The sequence below is a fragment of the Labrus mixtus genome, chromosome 17, assembly GCF_963584025.1.
Source record: "Labrus mixtus chromosome 17, fLabMix1.1, whole genome shotgun sequence".
NCBI classification, from domain to species: domain Eukaryota; kingdom Metazoa; phylum Chordata; class Actinopteri; order Labriformes; family Labridae; genus Labrus; species Labrus mixtus.
Window position 1 is genome coordinate 9309747 of NC_083628.1, and position 21823 is coordinate 9331569.

At 40.8% G+C, this 21823-nt stretch overlaps 1 protein-coding gene across 1 annotated transcript in view; it reads right to left on the bottom strand.

The window, feature by feature from the left end:
* Positions 1-442: 442 nt before the first annotated feature.
* The window catches only part of lamc3 (laminin, gamma 3), a 119533-nt gene continuing 98152 nt past the window's right edge, over positions 443-21823 (bottom strand). Inside the window, exons 13-28 of the mRNA XM_061060790.1 lie at positions 17681-17869; positions 16901-17146; positions 15950-16103; positions 15727-15869; positions 15416-15594; positions 13020-13200; positions 11048-11292; positions 9306-9382; positions 8890-9024; positions 5703-5922; positions 5045-5194; positions 4113-4215; positions 3357-3559; positions 2618-2758; positions 2405-2504; positions 443-1923 (exon numbers count right to left, since the gene is read on the bottom strand). Coding sequence (XP_060916773.1) covers positions 1661-1923; positions 2405-2504; positions 2618-2758; positions 3357-3559; positions 4113-4215; positions 5045-5194; positions 5703-5922; positions 8890-9024; positions 9306-9382; positions 11048-11292; positions 13020-13200; positions 15416-15594; positions 15727-15869; positions 15950-16103; positions 16901-17146; positions 17681-17869 — 2729 coding nt within the window. The 3' untranslated portion in view covers positions 443-1660. The remainder of the gene's footprint in view (positions 1924-2404; positions 2505-2617; positions 2759-3356; positions 3560-4112; positions 4216-5044; positions 5195-5702; positions 5923-8889; positions 9025-9305; positions 9383-11047; positions 11293-13019; positions 13201-15415; positions 15595-15726; positions 15870-15949; positions 16104-16900; positions 17147-17680; positions 17870-21823) is intronic.

Consider the following 21823-nt stretch of genomic DNA (forward strand, 5'->3'; position numbering starts at 1 on the left):
AAGCTATTCAACTCAGTCAGATGGCTAGTATCATTTCATATCCTCTTTCAATGGAAAATAATGATCAGGCCTGTTCAATAATTAGAAAATATTTCCATAAACCAAGGTAATCCCTGTTTAGGCCTAACCTCTACATTGGCCCAAGATAATTTATTTATACACAAGAACCCTTGGTGGTAGCCAATTAAGGTTTAATGTAAGGTAAAAGTTTTACATTTTTTACATTTTTTTTTTTTACATATTTGAATTTCCCTCGGGATCAATAAAGTATCTATCTATCTATCTATCTATTTCTTTGCCCTCTCGATTTTTGATGCTTTTGTTTTCAGGCAGGTTATATTCTGAAAAGGCTGACCAGGGAAAAATGCACACAAATGATTGATTTAGTTTGCAAAAAAAAGAGCAAAACACTGAAAGAATACATTCACAGAGGAGTTGAAGAAATGGTATGACATATGTTTAATACTCTGAATTTCTTTCTTTGCTACATTTAGTTAAAGGAAATTAAGTTGTTTAATATGTCAAAAAAACTCAGCTCTTTGGTTGTACAGCTAATATCAGCTTTTAAAAGTAAACATACCACATACACTTTTTCCAAGGATGTAATAACTTGTTTGATCGTTTTTTTTTATTTTTTTTTTACTTCTTACAATTCCTATACCATCATCAGAAAATGTTTGGCCGTGAGAAGCTTTTTCATTGCCATTCCATTCCACTCTTTAATGATTAAAAATGAGAATAAAAAAGGGATATTTTTAAATGAAAAATTACCTTTTCAATTATACTTTATTCTGAAATTGTTTCTATGAAGGTCTTACACATTGAAAACATGGTCCAAATTATAACAAGGAAAATAACATGTGTAACTGGATCTTGTTGATGACTGATTCTGAATTTTGATCAGTTTTCAGCTTCTTTAAAAACAGAAAAAAGCAGATCTCCTCTTATACAATCACATCATGAGTCTTGTCAATATAAGATTCACATTTTAAAGCTAGTGAGCATTTACATTTTGGTCACGAGAAGCTGTGACAGCTGTAGTCAAATGAACAAGGAATTTTTTTAACAATTCTAAAGTGAGACGGAGAAAAAGAAAAAAAGAGGAACCTTGAAAACAGAGAGGTAGGCACAGTAAGGATCCCAAACACAGGTAGTGTGCTGTAAACGCCTGACCTGAACCCCAGCGAGGGCATGAGGACTAATTGTTAATTAAGTAGGGCTGATGAAAAAGAGCTCAAGTGTAAATGAAAGTGTCAGAATGGAGGAGCTCTCAGACACACCTTTTACACCCACAGAGGAACATCAGCATTCTTTTAAGCTTGACAGTGCACTCCAGCAGCTCCGATCGGCTGGTTATTATTCACGGTGAAATTAAACTTCTGATGTTGTTGATGAAAAAGAAAGTGGGAGAGAGAAATTGCAGAAAAATGCAGAAGGGAGATTAGGTATAAATCATTGGAGACAGAGGATATGTCTGTTGCTTTTGTTGGAAATGTGTAGAGGTAAAATAAATTGTGCCTGGGAGGAAAAGATGTTAAGAGAAAGGATATTAAATATCTCTTTTGAAGCAGAATAACACAATGACCACAGCGCCTTTTAATAGAAAAGAAACCTCCCAGACCATTATGATGTTCAGCTGTCTTATCAATGACTCTAATATCTAGCCTTTGCCGGCTCCTGTGGCCTGAGGACAGGACTGAGGCAGGTTTAAGGCAATGTCCCTCAGACTGTCTCTCTCCTCCCTGATCTCCTGTAAGTCCTGTTCAATAAGGGACATCCGGCTCTGTTGCTCCTTAGCGGCAGACTGGAGCTTGTGGATCTTAGAGCCGAGCGTAGGGCTTTCAACACTGCCTCGGAGCATGCTCAGACGGCGCGCTGTCTCATCCAAGATCCGGTCAAATCTCTCCTGCGGCACGCTCCCGTCTGGTAGGGACATGTGAGGGAGAGAGAGAGGACAGATGGAGTAAGCAAAAGATCAAATAGTGAATTATCTGAAGTTTTTGGTTTTTAGATAATAATGACTTACATACCATGCTTTTTATCATTACCCTTTCAGCATTTTAACCACTATGTGCATATTCTCCTTGTTTAGATCGTGGTATACAATATAAAGGAAATTAGTTTAAATGGATAAGAGCAGGTCAGAAATAAACCACTTCATTATCTTAATACACTGAAATGAAACCACAAAGAAAATACTTCTCGGCCTAATGATCAGCCGTTATTCTTGCTTTACCATGGGGATAAAAATCAGGGAAATATTTCCTCATTCAATGAGGTGTTAAAAAGCACAGAGCTCTTTAGAGGTCTGACATTTGAGGTTTAATGAAGATTTATGAGTTTTAACGATATGGAAGACTACAAAGCAGCCTCAGTAGAAATGATCTGTAAGGCAGTAACTCACCAATTTTGCTGATAAGCTCAGTAAGTGTAACAGAAAAGGCTTTTAACTGGAGCTTGGCTGCTTCCATGTCTTCCTTTACCATGGACAGAGAAACCTCAGGCTGGAGAGACGAAGATATACTTTAAAAGCAGTCTTTAAAGTTGAAACAGATTTGTGATGAAAGTGCGTGGATTCTGCTGTTGAAAGGTGTGACTGCTGTATTTTATTAGGTACCTCTGAGGTGATCTGGGCGTTTGCTAAGTCAGTTAGCGTCTCCTGTTCTGCTAGATGGCGTAAAGCAGAGTCTAAATGGGAGCTCAGGTGAGCAGAGGACGTCCTGGTATGCTTGGCCTGGGTCAGAATGGCTTTGGATTCCTGCGCACACACACAAAGGAGAAAAATCGGTCAAGAAAGTAAAATTAAGAAATTACCACTAGATATATGTAGACATCGCAGAAGTAAAGATTTAGGGATTGAAAAAGTGTCTGTGTGCTTTGTAAGGGCCGCAAGTGCCTAAAGCATGCAGTTTATCTTAATATCTCTGTTTTTCTGCGGTTGTCATGTGATGTTCATCTGTATTGTTTTGAAGAGATGGGTAATTAAAAAGCAGATGCTGCAGCTCCCCAGTGTGTTCAATGGTGGCTGTTCATGCCCTCACACAGGCCTCCACATCGGTCACGTGACTGAAAGCTGTGAATACCGTGGCTCCACCAGTTCATCTCTACTGAGCAGAGTCAGGCTCCAAAATGCGCAATGTCTATTTTTGCTTCTTTTTTTGTGTGTTATCCATATTTACATACAGTACAGTGAATGATGGGTCCACATGTTGGCGCTAAATAAAATGTCACACTGTTGGAAAACAGAAATGTCTCAAATTTCCAAACTTCTTCAGATATTCTGCAAATAACAAAACATCAACCTTGACCACAATATGAAGCGAAGACTCCACACACACACACACACAAACACACACCTTGGCCACAGCACGTGCTGTTAGCTCCGCCTCCTTCGAGGTGTTGCTGGAGAGGCTGGAGTTCTCCAGCGCTGGTTTTAGCATCTTCTCAATCTGGGACACCTTTTTCCTGACATCGGCTAGAACTTTGTCCTCCAGGGGTTTTTCCTTTTTCACCGCAGCTCGAGTCTGGGCCTGACGTTGGGGCCAATCCTTCACCATGTCTGAATTGAAAAGGTAGAAAGAAAGGTAGTAGATCCTCTGTAAACTGCTCTGTAAAATGAGAGTCATGAATGAATCCAACGTTGTTAATGTGCTTGATGTCAAATGTTGCTTGATCCTGATTGGTACATGGATTTGACATCACATGTTTCCAACTGAACTGACCCATTTCAACCAGTCTAAAGCACTCAGACATCTTCAAAAAAAGAAAAAATTGTATTGAATTATAAACACTTTGACTCATATGGAAAAGGAATTTCATACTGGCTGATTTTTCCCCCCCACTAATGCTGTGCTTACTCTTTGGAGTGAAAAATTCAACAAACAATTCACTTCATTACTTTATTCAAACAATCTTCTGCTGCTCTCACTCACATGACAATCAGGTCCAAACATTGCTGATGACAAAAGTGTTCCTGGTAAACTTGAGCATGCAGTCTCATCTTTGTTCATGTTAAGTCTCATGTAGTAATTCCGTTCAGCAAAAACAACAATGCAGGGCGGACAGACAATGAAAAAGAGTGAAAACAGAAATTAAAAGAGAAAGAGACTCACACTCTAGTTCCCTGTGCAGGGTGATTGCGTCTGATTCCATCTCTTTCCCCGCCACCACGGACGACAAAGCCATGACCTTGGCCCCTTCAGTGCGAGCATGTAGCTGTAGAGGCACAAAGGATTAAACATTGCCTCAGAGGTGTATTCAAAGGTTACAGTAACATGTGCTTAAGGATTGGCTGTAATGTAAACTGCTGAATGGAAATCATTCTGTCAATTGAAGAGTTTACAACTATACTACTGACCTTCAGCTTTAAGTAGAGCTGAATCCATGCTAATGCTAATTTGGTTGACTAAATGACGAAGTACGGAGGCTGTAAACATGTTCATTTATGCTTTAAAAATGGCTTTTTTGCCTGTTGTGTGTATGTGACTTCTGGTGTTCCTGGAGCACAGCCTCAAGCAGACGCTCAACGAACTGCAGGATTTTGCACTTCCGCGTTGGCTCCATTTCCGCTTGGAGGTTGCCGCTTGGTTCAAAGCTGATTTCTTTAGCTAGAATTGGCATCCTAATTAAATATATCTATCTCCATGTATTTCTGATGCACCTAGTAACACTGTAGCTCTGACACATCGTCACTGCCCGGTTCAAATATGGTCTCTTGAGAAATCAAGATGGCGACGGCAAAATTGCCAAACTTGAGACTTTGAAATGCTAATCCAAAAGACAATTGGGATCGTCTGAGTGCTGATATGCATTTCTTCTATTCACAGATCAAGTCTCAAGGAACAACACATGATGATAACGAAAGGAAACTCATTGGTTCTTTAAAGACCTGCACAAAAAGTTTTTCAGATATTAAAGTCAACATTGCTATCCATAGTGCTAGGCTGCTAGCAAGGCTAATTAAACAATTTTAAATTTGGCATTACAATGGAAAATGAAATCAAATATGTGTGATGACGCCACACTCTGCAGTGCGTGTACTTACCTTACTGCTGTTATTCACCATCGTCTCTATTTTGTCATTGGTAGTCTGTCTTAGAGGCTCTGACTCCCCTCGGATCTTACTGATGAGATCGTCTTGAGTCTGGATTTGTCGGTCTAGCTCCTCTGTCTGTTTTATTAGTTCTTCGCCCCACTAAGCAGGAAACAGAAAAAAAAAAAACACAAATCAATTCTGTTATCAAACTCTTCAAATGTCGGTTCCTCTATCACATAGGTAGACAGTTGATTCTGCCATCGCTGAGCCGTTCACAGAGGGCAAACCAGCCTTGTGTGTCTGTGTCTGCCGTGTTTGTTTGCTGCAGCAGTTAATGGCCAACCTCTGGAACAACATGCACCCCCATGAGCAGCAGATCCTGCCAGAATCTTCTCTCCTGTGCCTACTCAGCGTCCCCCCTGTGCTTGCCAAATGTTAAATTAAGAAGACAAAAAAATGAAGTGGAGTTAACTGGCCACTTTTCAAAAACAAGCGAGGCACTCGTATCTCGACAAGTGCCTGGTTAAATGACCTGATACGGTTTGTAATACACGTGCAGCTATCAAACTAGCTGTAACTAGACTAAATGATCCACTCATGGGTCTGTATTGTAACATAATAATGCTTCAGATTGTGTTTGTAGCCTGCAGGTGCTGCCCACACTGACCTCTCCTGTGTGGTTTGTGGGATGTGTTTGGTTGAGGTGCGATCGGGCCAGCTCTGGTGATGAGCTGGCGTCTGTAAGAGCCAGCTGATGAAAGGATAATGTGATGTCACCCAGGGCGAGCTTTAAACCTGCATCTTCCATTTCCAGGGCCAGATGTTTGGCCACGGTATCATTCACCTGTGCTGTTAGGTTCTCCTTCTGCTGCTGTATTTGTTTTAATCTAAAAGATGGAAGGAAGAAGAGAGGATGAAGGGGCATTTCATTTACTGTAATAGCCACTTTGAAAAAAAAATTATGTTTCTATTCATTTCAGGATCTGTTCACTTGATTTATTGGTGTTAAGATGATGAAAAGAGATGCTGTGCTGCAGACTCATTAAGACAACACATATATTTCACATCATTCAGCAGAGTTCATTTTCTCACGCTGGAGGATTTTCTAAAGGATCGTTCTGTGCCATATTGAAATCAATATAAATCTATGAAGAAGGCAATGCCGCTTGTTACAAGTGAGTAAAGAGGAGTAAAGAGAAAGCGGTATTGTGCAAACAGAGCATGATGGATTCATGAAAAGTGTTATGCAGAGAGCAGTAGATGTTAAAGTACCATTTATATCACCAACAGAGCTGTAATGATATCCAATCAGTTATGCCTCAACAAAGCAGGAACACAACTCCCAGCGTGTGTCACATTTTTAATCCTGTGTGTGCAAATGAGCGTGCAGTTCTCAATATAAATAATTGATTACTGCAGGAATCATTTCACATATGGAGAGGCTGGTGTATAACTTCCAAAACAATCATCTGGTAAAAGTCTATTTAACTTGAACTGTAAAAAAGAAAAGAAAAAGAAGAAATGCAACTCAAATTGCTTCAGCAGTGCCTTTGCTTAATCAAAGCTTAAATACACCTTTTTTTGTAAGGAGGTGGGCCTTAGGGGTCTGGGCCCACCCACTGACAGGGAGAAGAACTCCTTATTATCCCCTTTAAAGCCCTCAACGACCTGGCTCCCCCCTACCTGTCTGAAATCCTCCACCGGCACACTTTCACCCACACTTCTGTCTCCCCCATACAGGACTAACCATCGGTCCTGGGGGGGACAGGGGGGACAGGGCCTTCTCCATTGTCGCTCCCATCCTCTGGAACTCACTCCTAAAAAACATCAGACTACCCCTCACTCTCCACCGGCAAAGAAATCCCTAAAAGCTCACCTCCTCTACATCTCCTAGAACCACTAACACACTCTGTTCTGACCCTCCTTCTCACAGAATATTTCTTCTTTCTATTGTTCTGTTTTGTTGATGTTCTTTGTAAAGCGTCTTTGAGTATTAAGAAAAGCACTATACAAGTATAATGTATTATTATTTTTATTATTATGTCCATCTTTCCCTCATCTATCTCATCCACAGTGACTGTAACTGCTTGTTGGAGAGTAAGGTCTATTTTCATAGCCTGACATATCCTAGAAAACAACACAAGAAAAACAGGAGGTAGTGCCGATGGTCCCTGTCTGGTCTGATTTACTCTTTTTTGTCTTTAAAACACTTTTTCTGTTGACATAAGATCAACACAATCTGTGTATTGTGCTGCTCTTTAAAGCAACATGTACAGATATGAATCCATTAAGGTCTTCAAAATTATTATTATTTTTAAATAGAAGTTACATGAAAGTCTTCTGAATGATGTATTGTCTGTACCATCCATGGCCAAAAATAACAGGATTAGGCCATCACTCTTATTGATCATTATTTCTGCATTGGGCAATAAGGGCAGCATGTTTTACTCTCAACTCATATACCAGTAGTCGTCAGGCAGACAAAAGGCTGTAACGTAAATGTTTCAGAGAAACATCACAATCAGGGTTAAACATTTAGAATAAAGTAGGGTTTATGAAGGGGAACCGTAGTAACAGGCACAGGCAAAATGATGTGGGCCCATCCAAATAGTGATCCTGGCGCCATCAGGCCTGGTCTGCCCCAGTATCTCTCGCCATATTTCCAGTCTATCTTCAGCTGTCAAATCAATAAAATAAATTCTCTGTCATTGTGTCACAATAGTGTATTTAAAGAAAACAGTGAAATACTTAAATAGACATTGTGGGCTGCTGGTTTGATTTAAATTTTTGATTTGACTTCACAATTTTAAGAAAACAATTGACCAGTGGGGAGGGGGGGATTTAAGTAAGCAAGGGTAAGCCTGTGAGCCCAAGCTCAGGGCAAACGAACCTCCAGCACAGATATTTGTGGATTGAAATAAACATTTGTGAATCTTGCTTTGCAGAATTGTTGTCACATGTTAAAGCCAGCCAATGCGGCCCGCCTCAGTTCAAACTCATGATTTAAATATATTTACAGCTTCGAGCAAAAAACACTTAGAAATTGCTCCACATATTTGCACATCAGTGTTCACATTTGTGGATCTGTGTCCGTATTTGCAGATCAGTTTCTGCATTGGTAGATCTGTGTACAGATCTGTTTGACCATTTGTGGCTCTACTGACACAGAGATGCTGTCTTTGTAATCCAATTCTATTGTTGATGAAGGGTTGAACACTTCTGTCGTTTTTTTGTTATGCCAGAGCTATCCTCCCTATAAAATACATCTGATCTGTTTAAGTACTGGCACATGGGGAAAAATGTTCGTGAAATGCAATTTTATGCTGCCCATCTGTGCATAAACTGCTCCACTCACATCCCATAAAGTGACACATGCACACACACATACTGTGGTACAGCAGTTCTCCAAAGATTAACAGAACTCTCCTGAACTGCTTTGACTACTGTTAGGAGGGCGTAATCAATTTTGAGTCGCTCGCTTCTTGCTCTCATCATGGCCACCGGAGGGCTTTTTGCATCATTCTGTCTGGCATTGGAGGATAATCCTCTGAGCAATCACACGCTAGGAGATGCAGCGAGCGTGCAGCAAATCCAAGAAAGCAATAGGCTTACAGCGGAGAGAAGCTGTCCCCCTGTGGCTAAATGTCTTACTCCTAAACTCCAGCATGCTGTGAAGAAGGGGGACCTTGAGCTGTAATACAGGGATAGGTATACTTTGTTAGAAATATACTGCAAAAGCACAATAATCCAGGGAATTTGGAGAGAGGATGCTTTATGTGAATGGGAGACTTTTTTTTTGTGTGTTCCTGTGCTCGTCTACGTAGGCGTGTGTTTGGATTCACTGTTGTGCTCACTGCTCCGTTAGGCTCCTGATGTACTCCTCTGTGGAGTTGTCCTGCAGCAGATCCATCAGGAAACTGAAGGTCTGCTTTGAGGCTTGAACGGCCCTGCTGGCTACGTCCTCAATGTGCTCGGCTGTTCCTCTGTGACTAAAAGGGGAGGAGAAAAAAAAAAAGGGGGGGGAAAAGTGAGTAACATAGAATAACAGACCCTTGCAGTTGCCTGAGGGGGAGACTGAATGGATTTCAGCGTCGATGACTTTGTCTCGCTGGCTCTCTCTAGTCAAGATTTCAGACACTACCTCATAATAGGGCTGCAAACAATGAGAGGCTGAGTCCTAACAACAATGGAAGTGACAAGCTGTACGAAGGAAGCTGCAAGAAGTACTTTTCTTATAATCGGCCACGATGAGTTCACTGACCTGACTTACCTTTTCATGAGGACCTGTGAGTCATTGACCATCATGTTCCATTTGTTCGGTCCTGCCTCCAACTCAAAAGGAATGATCTATGAAAAAGTACAGAGGGAAACGTCAAGCCCTGTCTGACATGCCTGTTTATTGTGCGATTTGTCACACCATTGCTGCCTGCACAGTTTTGTTTTTGGATCTGTTTTCTCTGTGCAGTCCAGAAAAAGTAGTCAAGGCTACTCCTCAGAGTGCTGGTTTGATAAAAACTTCTGGAAATGTGGCTCAAAGATGTAGACATGTATATGATATCAAAGAACAGAGTCTCATCAAGCAATTACACAAATTCAAGCTAAATAGAGGTTCACAATTGTTCGAAAAACCTAGATCTCTAGAAAAACAGGTAATCAATATTTGACTGACATCTGCCTAGCTCCACCCCCACAGCAGTGTTGGGCAACAGCATCCATTATGTTTTGTTCATCTGTGTCAGAATCACAGGAGAATGCAGATGCTCTACTCTAAAAATTCTTTTACCTTTTTGGTCACTAAATTAAAAAAACAGAAACAACTTTTTTTTCTTAGCATACACATTCGATGTTAGCTGAGATGCCAGTATTTATTCTCACAGCTATAAAAAATGATTGCTGATCAGTGTTAACCCGTGCTGTCTTGTTACTGAGCTAAAAACTTCCATCTCCAATTAAAACATGCCTCAGAAAATAGATCGACACTTAGAGCCTAAGGACAACACTAGCGCTACGTGTAAAAAGGAGATAACTGCTGTGTTACTTTTCCCTCTACGTACCAGGAATGTATCAGGTGATTCAAGGAATAAATGCCAAAGAGTAATTGTGCCCAAATGAAACCCAATCCAAAACCCTGTAGTTGATATAGACTTTATTTTTGTACATAAACTTAAAGTGACTCTATATTACATTGTTAGAATGTTATTGTGGTATTGGGTTTCTGGGGGGCTTTACATGTTAATATAATGAAACTCATCCAATGAAGCCGTATTTATCAGTGTTGAAAAAGGTTCAAAGCAGGTCAAAAGAACCCTCCTTAAAATGAAACCCCTGAAGTTTTTCCCGATATACTTAATTTGTATACATTCAAATCCTTCCCAGAGTGGCATTTAATTTGAGAACATGAAAATGCAAAAGCTGAATCCACAATTGGCACTTTTTTGCATTTTGTCTGCATTTGGGCGACTCTGCTTATAAATATGAAATTAAATTGCTGCTGCTTCCAGCTAAGCCTGGTGATAAGAAAGGTACAGTGTGCCTGAACACATACTCAGATAAAATGAAAGCTTTACATTGGCAAAACTAGCTCTCTGCCATCTCCCTCATACCGAATAACATGGCAGCAGCATCCATAATAGATTCCTGCGAGGAAGAGAAAGGTAGAAAGCCTTGCGGTGTTTGAAGAACAAGTTGTTAATTTTAGCGTCCGTCAAACATTTGTTGGATTTTCCTTCGTAGGCAGAATATGCCACTCAGAGGGAGGCAGGGGTGGAGGTGTGTGAGGGGGGGATATTGTTTTGCTTTGGGGGATTTTTTCTGTGGATCCACTCGAGAGTAAGAGTAATAAACTGCAGCAAACAGGGACAAGAAATCAATTGCATTACAAACAATATCAGCATGTGTGTGGACGGGGGATACTTTCATTATAGGATACTTTAAGAGATGAAACACCTCAAACATGTGCTAACTAGCTGACATTTTAACACAAGGTTTAGAATGTGTGTTTGATTAGCTTACCATGTTGTCCAGGTCCAGTGTTGCCTGCTTTAGCTGTTTCTGAGACGCTCGGATCATGAGAAAAGTCTCCGTGAAGGTTTGACACACGGCCCTGCTCCCTCCATCCTTTCTGCTCTCCTCCCTCTCCTCCTCTGTCATGCTGATGCTGCAGTTCAAAGTAGATGTAATACCATAGAGCTGAGCCAGGAGTGTGCCTGTTGAAGCTTCCAGCAAGGAAAATTGTTTTATGAAGGCCTCCCGTGCTTCTGGAAGAACAAAGAGCACACAGCAAATAAAAAACCCATTAAGTCCTTCACAGATTATTTCACCAAGAAAATAATGTTTCCATGTCTTTGTGCCTAGAATGCTGTATTTTGACACAATAATCTTATTTCCTGTCTTTTTCCTGAACGTCCAATTGACTTTTCTACATTTTACAATCTTACAACCTTATTCAAATAGTCCAGTTTGGGCTTTCTGAACACATGTTTGATGAACAGCTATCTTTATAGAAAGAAGTTGGTTTCACAGCAAACAAATAAAAAGCTTGTATTACTTTTATTTGTAAATAATTCTGAATATCATGTAATATCCCCTTTAATTTACAGTTACAGGACAGACATATCTGTATGTAGCAAAGAGATTACAAATATGGAAAAGTACAAAGTACAATATGTACAAAACAGTTCTCCAAAGGCTGCTTCTTTAGACACATAACTACATTTAAGAATATCTGACATAACTGTGCAAAGTTGAATATTTTTAGTGCAGACTTAGCTGTGAATCTTTGCTACATGTGCTGCAGAAAGTATTGATGATCAAGTATTATAAACTTTGCATTTAGAGTGCATTCTCCTGGACAAACATATACTGACACTGCATTTTCTTTTTTGCACGATTTGTTCTGTAAAAAATGCTAATACCTGTAGTGATTTTAGCTCTACCAATATATCTGACCACATATAGGAAGCCTATATACCTGGACGTATGGATGTATGGATGGATAGTTAGACAGATACCACCATGTGATGTTATTGGCCTGATAATATCCGCTGTCTGGTATAACTGCTCGTAATCAGAAAACCTAAATTCTGCCCAGATGTTAACACTTTTGCCAAATTCTCCCTTTGTTGTCTGAGCTGTTTCTTGTCTAACTGGCTGCATACACAGTTTTGGGGGAAACAATTAATGCACAAGAGGTCTGCATGCTTCCTGTGCCCTTTGGTGACATACTCTGCACGTCTCTTTGTCTCTGCGTCTCATAAAATGAGAGATAACAAGCGTGTGTGTGCGTGTGTGCCCCAGTGTGTCTCTTTGTGAGCCTGTCGCTCCCACATACTCATTAAATTATTATTGGGCCACCCAGTGCCTTAAAGAGCATTACAGGCAAATATGTGTGTATGTGTGTATAAGTATGTTGGCGTCGGGAGGGGGGTTGTTAGACGACTGTTATCGTGATTGCAACTATAATCGTAATAAACCAGGGATTAGAGATGCACCGCCTGTCATATAAATAGGGATTAAGTTGGTCACACGGCGCCTTGTTCTATATTGTTATGATTTGTCTCCATTTGGCCTGTGCAGCTGAGCCTGTAAGCCCTTTCCCCTCCAAAGATAATGAGGATATATCAGCATTGTGTTAAAGTAATAGGGATAGGTTTGCATTGTTGCCTTGCTTCCTGATGTAATCGCATTGTTGTGATGTTGTATGCAGAACAATGTCACACTGAAGAGACACAGACAGAGCAATGGCTCATTTTCCAAAACACCCAGGGTGGTTTTGTGTCAAATATCATAGCCATGCTCGCTGGTCTTGTGTATACTGATATGGCATGTTATCTCGCAGCCAAAATGTGACACAATGGTTACAAAAGCACACAAACGAGCCTCGTATTTCACGAAAGCAAAGGCTGCCAGGGGGATGACCGTGAAGGCAACATTAAATGCAGTGACAGGCCAAGTGGAATTATCTCCGGCTTGCGGTTGCTGTTACCTTGGAAGGCGAGAAAATCCTCCAGAGCGTTTGGGAGAGTATCCTCCCTCTGGTGCTCATGCTCGTGAAGCCTTGCCATGTGATACTTCAGCAGGTGGTGCTGCTTCCCAGATCTACCCCGGCAATCGAAGCTGGCCAGGAGCTTCTCCAAATCTTGCAGGCGAGTCCTCAGCTTTTCCGCCTGTAATAGTGCCGAAAATTCATCACTCACAGTGTCAATGAGAATGCTGATTTTTAGCGAGAGTACAAAAACACAGGGCTGTGACATCAAATCCCCCCCCAAAAAGTCTCCATCCATCCCAATCTGTATTTATTTATTCCAACACAGGGATTGCGATAGGACTCTTTTTCTTGGTGCACCGTAACATCAAAATGTAGTATTTCAACAAAAGCAATGAATAAATGAATATCAACAGGATAAGGATAGAATGCTTTTTTTTCCATAACAGCATGCACTCACAACGTTCTCTGCACAGCCGCAAAGAAAGCATTAAAGGAGATAACTTTGGACTCCTTCGAAAATGAAAGTCCGGGGGTTTTGAAAATGGAATGAATGTGCTGTGAATGGCACAAACTTGCTGCGACTTACTGTTAAATTGTCTAAGTGTCAGAGGAATGTGGGTGTGATCACACCTTCTTTGCCAGTAGGGATGCTGCACGTGTGTATGATCACTAGGGTGTTATCTGTTTGAAGGAATATAAATGGGATCAGGAAGGTGCAAAAGAGCCAGTGACAGTCATTTTTAACACTAGGTAACACATAGGCTGCATAAAAGGTACTCTGCAGTAATTCATTCCTGGAAGGCATCTAACATCTTTGTACTGTCTTCTTTACTTTCTCCCATGCGTTTTCTTTGTAACATCTTTCTTGATCATGGATCGCACGTCTCAACCTTCCTATCGTTGAGCTTTATAGTCCCTTTCCTTCCTGAGGAAAATGTGAGCAGAAAGATACAGTGAGTGGGAGAGTTGGGGGAGGTTTAGGATTGAGGAGAGTAATTGCAGGTGTTCAGAGCAGACACGACTCGGGGTTGTTCGCTGAATTGCTAACACTGTGGAAATCACAGCGTGCATTTACACAGGTACAAGGCAGTCAGGGAAGAACACAGAGCCACTTTAGTTGGAGCGAGAACATGTGCAGAGAAAAAGACAGAACATGTCGGTGGGATTGGATTGGCCTCCAGAAGGCAAATCCAAAGGATGCAGCACCTTAGCATACAGACGTGGGCTACAACAAATCTAAAGGGACAGAAAGGAGCAGCACAGGAGATCGTTAGGGCAAATGTCGCTTTCTGTTCCAATGCACATCCTCTCTTTATTTGTAATCTACAAATACAAAACGGGCCACATAGTAATCAGGAGGGTTTACCGAGGCAGGACGTGCTCGGTGTGTGGTGGTTGGTGTGCTGTGCTATTTCAAAAACAAATTGCACCTCTTAATGGTGAGAGTTAAGATACATGCAGTGTGCAAAATATCTGTAAGAATGTATGCAGCAAACGTATAATATTAAATGTAAACATGAATGATGGGGAGGATAAAGAGAATAGAAATTCAAAGCAGCAACGTAAGTATATTTACTCAGTTAGTGTACTTACAATTTTCAAAAACAGATACCTCATGTGATTGTTCTCCTTTTACACTTCTGTCCTACGTCAACTTAAAGACTGTCAGCTACATTATCCAACAGCTTGCAGTTTTTTATGTCATTGGATATCAAGACTGTACAAGTAAAACAAGTCCTGCTGAATATAACTTATCACTTTTTCAACCGGAAAAAAACAAAATAGAACATTTTGCTGAGAAATTTTATTTCAATATCAATATCAATAAGTTAGTTTTGTCTTTTCAAATGCATGCTTCAAAAAAAAAAAAAAAAGATCTGTCACCGTGGTTATGTTTAGATTTGAAGTTTCCAGTGAATGGACTGGACACGTGGACTGCAGCTGCTGTGTGCACTCACTGGGTAAAACTTCAAGTTAAGTCAGCAAATGAGGACTGGCTTAATGTCTCCGTCTTAAAATTCAAGATGTTAAATAAGTGATGGCTGAGTAAGAGGCTCTGATGCTGAATGATGGAGCTGAGCTTTGAAATGTATAAACCTAATGTACTATTTATTTTGGTAATTGTATAATAAGTGAAGAACTATGATCACGTTTTTACTTTGAAGTAGGCTCAATTGCTCATTTTTTCTGTTTCTTTTGGATGTGGAAATAGGCAAGATTATCACCCCATCACCTTAAATAGTGGAGTTAATTTTTTTATCCCATTACATTATTATTATTTTGTAATTACATGTAAAAAGCTGACATGTGTTGGGTTAGAAAATTCAAGATTCCCCCTTTCCCTTACATTGTTGTTGTCACACAAACCCCTTCTCAAACATCCATTTGCTAACCTGTTTCTTCACAAGGCTGTAGCAAACCGGGCATTCCTCGCACTGATGTGTGGCTCTGTTGTGGAAATAGTTCAACTCACATTGGTCACACTTATAACCTACGAAACCCTGGCGGCAGTGGCAGGTGCCGTTGCTGTGACACTGCATGGAGATGGAGCCCATTGGGTCACAGTTGCAGGCTGAAAGGGAGGACATGAGGAGGAAACATTTGAAGAGGTTAGAGACGGCTCCATGTGTGATCTGTATTAGAGTGCATGCTAAAGGATTAGAGGAGTGTACACAGTGCAGAGAAGAAGCCTGAAGTTGTGTACCTCTGCAACCTCGTGAGGAGAATCCAAAGAAGCCCACACGGCAAGAATCACAAAGTCTCCCCTCCACTCCTGCGTTACACACACACTGCCCTGTGACTGGATGACACGCAACAGACGTGGAGCCAATCGGATTGCACTTGCACCTTGCAAGGAAGAAAAATATCTTAACAATTGATCGACAATTCAACAAATCAATCTGGCAACCAACAAGTTACCTCTTTACCTTTCACATCCTACACGTGGTTGGAGGTTGAAGAAGCCAACTTCACAAAAACTGCAATCTCGACCAGTCACATGGCCGAGGCACTGACAGCCTCCTGTCTCAGGGTGGCATTCATTTATATGCCCAGATGTTCCGGCAGGGTTGCAGCCACATGCTACAGGTGAGCAAATAAAACAATATCATCAATGAGAACATTTTGTTGCTACAAGTTCAAAATATGGCAATGCATCACCTTAATATCACATGTTTTTCTATTTATTTGAACCTAGAGTGCCTAAGAGAAAAAGTGAAGGAAATGACAGACAGTACCAGGGAGACTTTGACTGACATTGATCTGAACAGGAGTTCAACCTGAGGGTTAAAGTGGATAAGCACATCAAGCTATTACTCTTTAGGTCAGCACCTAATTCACAGAACTTTTCTTATTAGCCCAAACTAAAGACTCTTTCCACCTTGTTTCCTACAGGTATCTGTTTGATTCTTACCCCTATTTTCAGCCTGATCCCTTTCCACATTTCATTACCCCTATACTTGTCAAATTTGAACTGCTGAGCTGATTAGTCAAGTCTGTATTGAATGCACTATTTTCTGCGTTCCTTTAAAATGTGAAACCCGAGGCCATGTAGACATTAATGGGATTTGTTCAGAATGTTGTTCAGGCTTAGGTGAGGAGATTAAACTCTGGTTTAAGGTGAGCACTGAGACACTTTCCCTCTACAACAGATGAATGAGAAAACAGTATTTCAAGCTTTCTACTCGCATAATGCTGTGCAGTGAAGGTCACAAATCCAGGTAAGTTAAGAATGACACAATTAGAAAACACACTTTTTTAGTTTCTAGGGTGTCTCACAGAAAATATGTATTTCTCTTTCTTCCATCACTCAGTAAATCTTAAACAGAAAAAAAATGTATTGACTGACTGGCATCCAAGTTCCCTTCTCAGTTACTCACGCTTGCACTTCTGCCTAACTGTCTGGTTCAGGGCGTCGCCGTAATAACCCCGCTGGCAGCGTTCACAGTGCTCTCCTTCGGTGTGTCCGAGACATTTCAGACATCGCCCCGTGACGTGGTCACATGTCCCCAAGGCGTTGAAGTCCACATTGCCGTTGCACTCGCATCTCACACATGCTCGGGCAGGGCCAGACCGTCCCAGGGGGTCTCCATAGTAACCATCTTCACACATCTGACAGCGAATCCCTACACACAGAGGAAAGGCAAAATAAGTGGGCAGGAAGTAGATGAATGACTGGGATGAAAAAAACTGATGGAGGTCATATCTGTGTCACAGCAGAGTCTGTTGTTATAAACGTATGTCAGACCTTAATGTCATGACAGAGACTCTTTGCCTTTGAAAACATGATTGTAAGGGTTAATAGATAATGTCCACAACAAAACTGGCCAAGAATGGAAAGTTTCTTAGTTAATGTTTGTGTCCATATAAGTGTAGCTGCATGTGGATGCCTTTTAAGTTTGGTGCTCTTTAGTTTTTATTTATCTATTTTAAATGTTATCTTCATACCATTTATCATTGTAGAAAAAGTTGATGTGCTGCAGCATCCCAGCAGAATGTATTTATTATTAAGTGAAAAAGAGAAGCAGAAGTAGGCTACAGCAGTGCAAAGCAATGTTGTTTTACGTTATTAATCATAATGTTTAATTATGTTCTCGACACGAAGTCAATTCTTTACTATGTGGGGCAGTAAGGAATTATCTTAGGGTATTACATCTCACCTGTCTGTCCCGCGGGGCAGTTGGTACAGACCACCTGCCCTGTGTGCGCAATTTGAGCACAGCTGGTTTGGTCCGGGCAAGGGCAGGGCTGACAATCACCAGGTGTGCCAATCAAAGCGTTGCCAAAGTAACCGTCCAGGCAGTGCTCGCAGGTCTTTCCGGTGGTAAAGTCTGAGCACCCACACACACCTGTAACACAGAGCCGGAGATGGAAAAAAAAAACAACAACACTTTCTTTCTCTTCTGAACTCACCTGCTTACATGTTCGTCACGGTGTTGTGAAGAGGTTGAGGGTTGAACACAAAATGTTGCTGCAAGATGGTGTTGTTCTGCCCTCCGCCAGCAGAGTGCGCTGTCTCTCTTATCCTAACTGCATCCCCTCCAATACAAACACAACACACTCCACAGCTCCGATCCAGTAAGAAAAACATTCCCCTCAGCCCACCACAGAGAGCGGAAGACAACTAAATTCACCCTGACTATAATTGCTTTGGGATATATAAGAGCCAAATGCAGTCGGAAAGACCTTCAAGAAGTAAAGCAATTCCCCCACCAAGAGAGGGAGAGATTACTAATTCTGTTATATCCTCAAAACAAACTGTTGTTTCGAAGAGAAAAGCCTTAAAAAAAAAAACAACTGGCAGCTTTAAACCACTTTAAAGGATTTGTTCACGTGCAACATGTGTTGATTTACACATAAGCTAGCTGTATGCTCCAGGTCTCTGCTGAATTATTCCTTGTTTATTGAGCAGCATTCAGTCCTTATGCTTAATTTCAAATCCACAGGCAGCTCTGGACGATATAAGATGATAATACACACAGAAGTGAAGGAACTGACATCACACGCATCACAGTAACAAAGCAAAATCTTCAAAAAATAAAGCCAGCTTTTCCATCCTGCAGTTCTGTGACCTGCAATGACGTTAAAACGTCACAGTGAGTTGACTTTCACCCTCAGAGCCTCCACTGTGCTTGCTAACTTTGTGCTACAGCAACTCCTGAAATGAACCAGCTGAAAGTTGACATAACACAATGTGGCATTTTAATTTAATAACTGACTGACTAAAGCTAACAGAGGACAGCACAGTAATAAGAGTTAACATTCTCACAAAAACACAAAGGAAAAAAGCAACCACTGAGATGATTACAAAGCTAAATTTATCAGAAGATCATAATGAGCAGACATTCATTAAATTTTAATCAACATTAATGCATTTAAAAAACGATTTAATAGCTAATCTTGTGCAACTGCAAAGTGCTATTTAGCATTCTTGCTGCACTGCATGCTTTTTTAACATTCGCTGAGAGTCCTGATATCAGAACTTGCAATAATTTGAATCACTTTTTTTTTTTTTTTTTCGTCAAACAGCTTCAGCTTGGATTGATAACAATAATTGTGTTGATTTTCCAGAGAACACCAATAACATCTCGATGCATAGCAAATAATCCACAGGCGTTCAGTCTCGCAGACTCCTCATTAAAATTTCCTATCACTCCCTGCATAGCCAACGGTGTGATTCAGTGTGAAGCTCTCCGCTGTGCATTTTTAAAATCAGCTCACACCACTGAATATCGGAGAAAAAAAAGAGTTTCTCGCCTGGAGTTATGGGGTCACTGCAACCACAGCGTCTACCATCACTAAATAAAACCCTCTTAACATCCAACATGTAAGTCAAGAATGTGGAATAGAATAACGGCTTTAAAGCTAAATTGATCACAAAGCCATTAGGGGGAACAATTATCCCGTTGCCTGATGAAGTGTAGACTTCTGAGTAAAAATCATTAGTTCTTTGGCTGGATGAGGTGAATAATACATGACTTCCAAGCATGAAATACCAGTCATTTAAATGGAGTATTTAGTTATAATGATCATTCCTGGCATAAAAGAAGTGAATCTTTCTTGAATTTCACAAGGCATTACAATGACACTGATAGTGCGCTGTGCCAATCCCCAATGAGCCGTCGTAAATTTAATGGTAGAAGAAATGTGCTGACTTTACTGGGTGTGAAGATGACTGAGCGTGATATGAGAAAGCAGAGCCACCGAGGGAGCTTCTCGACAGTATTATCATTCTGATCTGCTCTTCGGAAAAGCTAACAGCACGCATCAAGAGCTGTGCATGGGCTGCACGATCGCTCTTGCCATGATGTTCCTCATCGTCATGCTAATTATTATTACTTCAAAACATCCCAGCACAATCGTTCTATCAATGAATCAATGGGCTTTCATTCAGGTTTAATGAATTGGGGATTTCGGTTAAGTTCCCTTATGGAGCTGTGTGCTCTGAATCCTCTGAGAAATTAATATAATCACACTTTTCCTTAACTCTCGTTTTTTTTAAACCACACCTCAGGGTTTATTCCTGCCGGAACTCTGTTTGTCTGCAGGGGTGGTATAAGTATACTTTCCTTACTTGATTAGAAGTAGATACTCGTGTAAAAGTTGTTGACTTAATGTAAAGGGAAATACACCCAATGTAAAAGTAAAAAGCATTCTCTTGAAGGGCATTTCTACCCCGTAGTTCTGTACAAAGACAACTGAACCTAACATTGTTCACTGGAAACTAAACTTCCATTCCAACAAAAATAAAAAGTAAAAAGGATTTACTGAAAGAAATGAACATCTTTGCCCAATGGGAAATTGACCGTTACTGCACTTAATCTACTCCAGTGTCATTGATAAAGTTGGCTGGATGAAGGATTTTCCTCTCGTCTGTTTCATCCTGATCCGTCTTTTATGTTTCTTTATTTGTCATGTTTAATTAGTCCAGCCTGTTCTTAGTCCCAAGACATCAAATACCAACGTTTAGACACAGCCCTTGGCGTCACATACAGACACACATGGTACCATCCAGTGTCTTTCTGAGATGCACCCGGGCTTTAAAAACAACTCAAGGTAAACCCATCAATGTCAGCTGTAGGCACTCAGAGGAAGTCCAGTCTGTAATGCAGTAGAAATACCAAAAGAGGTCCACTTTGGATGTAAATTGTGACTCATTGATGTACCAAACAAAGATCTTTGCCTGTAAGACCAGAGATCAAGTGCCATGTAAAACCCTTGTTATTAAATAAATATGGTTAAAACCAAACCCAGAGGTTTTCTCTAACATTAAACCAATTGGTTTTTTTTTGCCTTAAAAGTCCCATATTCTGCTTTTTCTGGTTTTATATGCTCTTTAGTGTGTTTTCCAAGTGTCCTGTGCATGTTTAGGCACATGTATTTGCAAAAATTCAAAGTCTGCGGAACCGCGGCTTCTCCTACGTCCTCCTGTTAGCTGTAGCATTAGCTGCATGTAACGCTCGCTTCTAGCCCCCCTCGATAAAAATTTGTCAGTCCGACGTCATTGTCAGTGTGAGATCACTGATCTAAGCCCATTGGCTCGTTGTGGCAAGCCCAGCAGCTCATGTTGCACGCCCGTTAACTTCTGTAGCACGCCCACGATATGCCGTAGCCTGTGGTAGCACAGTAGTGCTAAGGTGCTAATGTTTTTGTGTCTTCATTCCCAATATGGTAAAAGAGGCGGGATATTTCCAAGAACCGTGCTGAGCAACTGACCAATTATGGCAGAGCCGACAGGCCGACCAATCAGATCAGACTTGGCACACGCGGGGACTCTGAACGTGGGCACTTCAGAGCCTTAGAGAGAGAGTCAGAAGCGAGCCGGTGCATGCAGCGGCAGGATATGAAAACAGACACTTTTAGCTATCGAAGTTTAGCTATTGTGAGCATACTTTAGTAGGTACATAGATTAAATATATGAACCCCAAAAAGAGCATAATATGGACTCTTTAACCTATCCAAATAGACAGTTTGGAGTAAACCACATGTTTGTCATCCATATGAGAGACTAAAGACTAAGCATTGATTTTTGACAAACTGTTATGAGAAGGCATCTCTGAGGATGCACCAACCGTTTCCATGGTTTACTATCCTTAGAAAAAAATCCTCTAGTGTGGACAACAACAATTAACAATATTCTGTCGCTGGCGAAGAATATGTTGTCGTTGGCAAAATGTGAGCCATTATTGTTTTTCCATCAATAATGTGGATATTGTTCAACTGTACAGGTATCAGAGAGATACTCTGTATCAGTTCATACTCAGGTCCTGGTATTTGGATTTGTGTCGAAAAGGAAAACATGG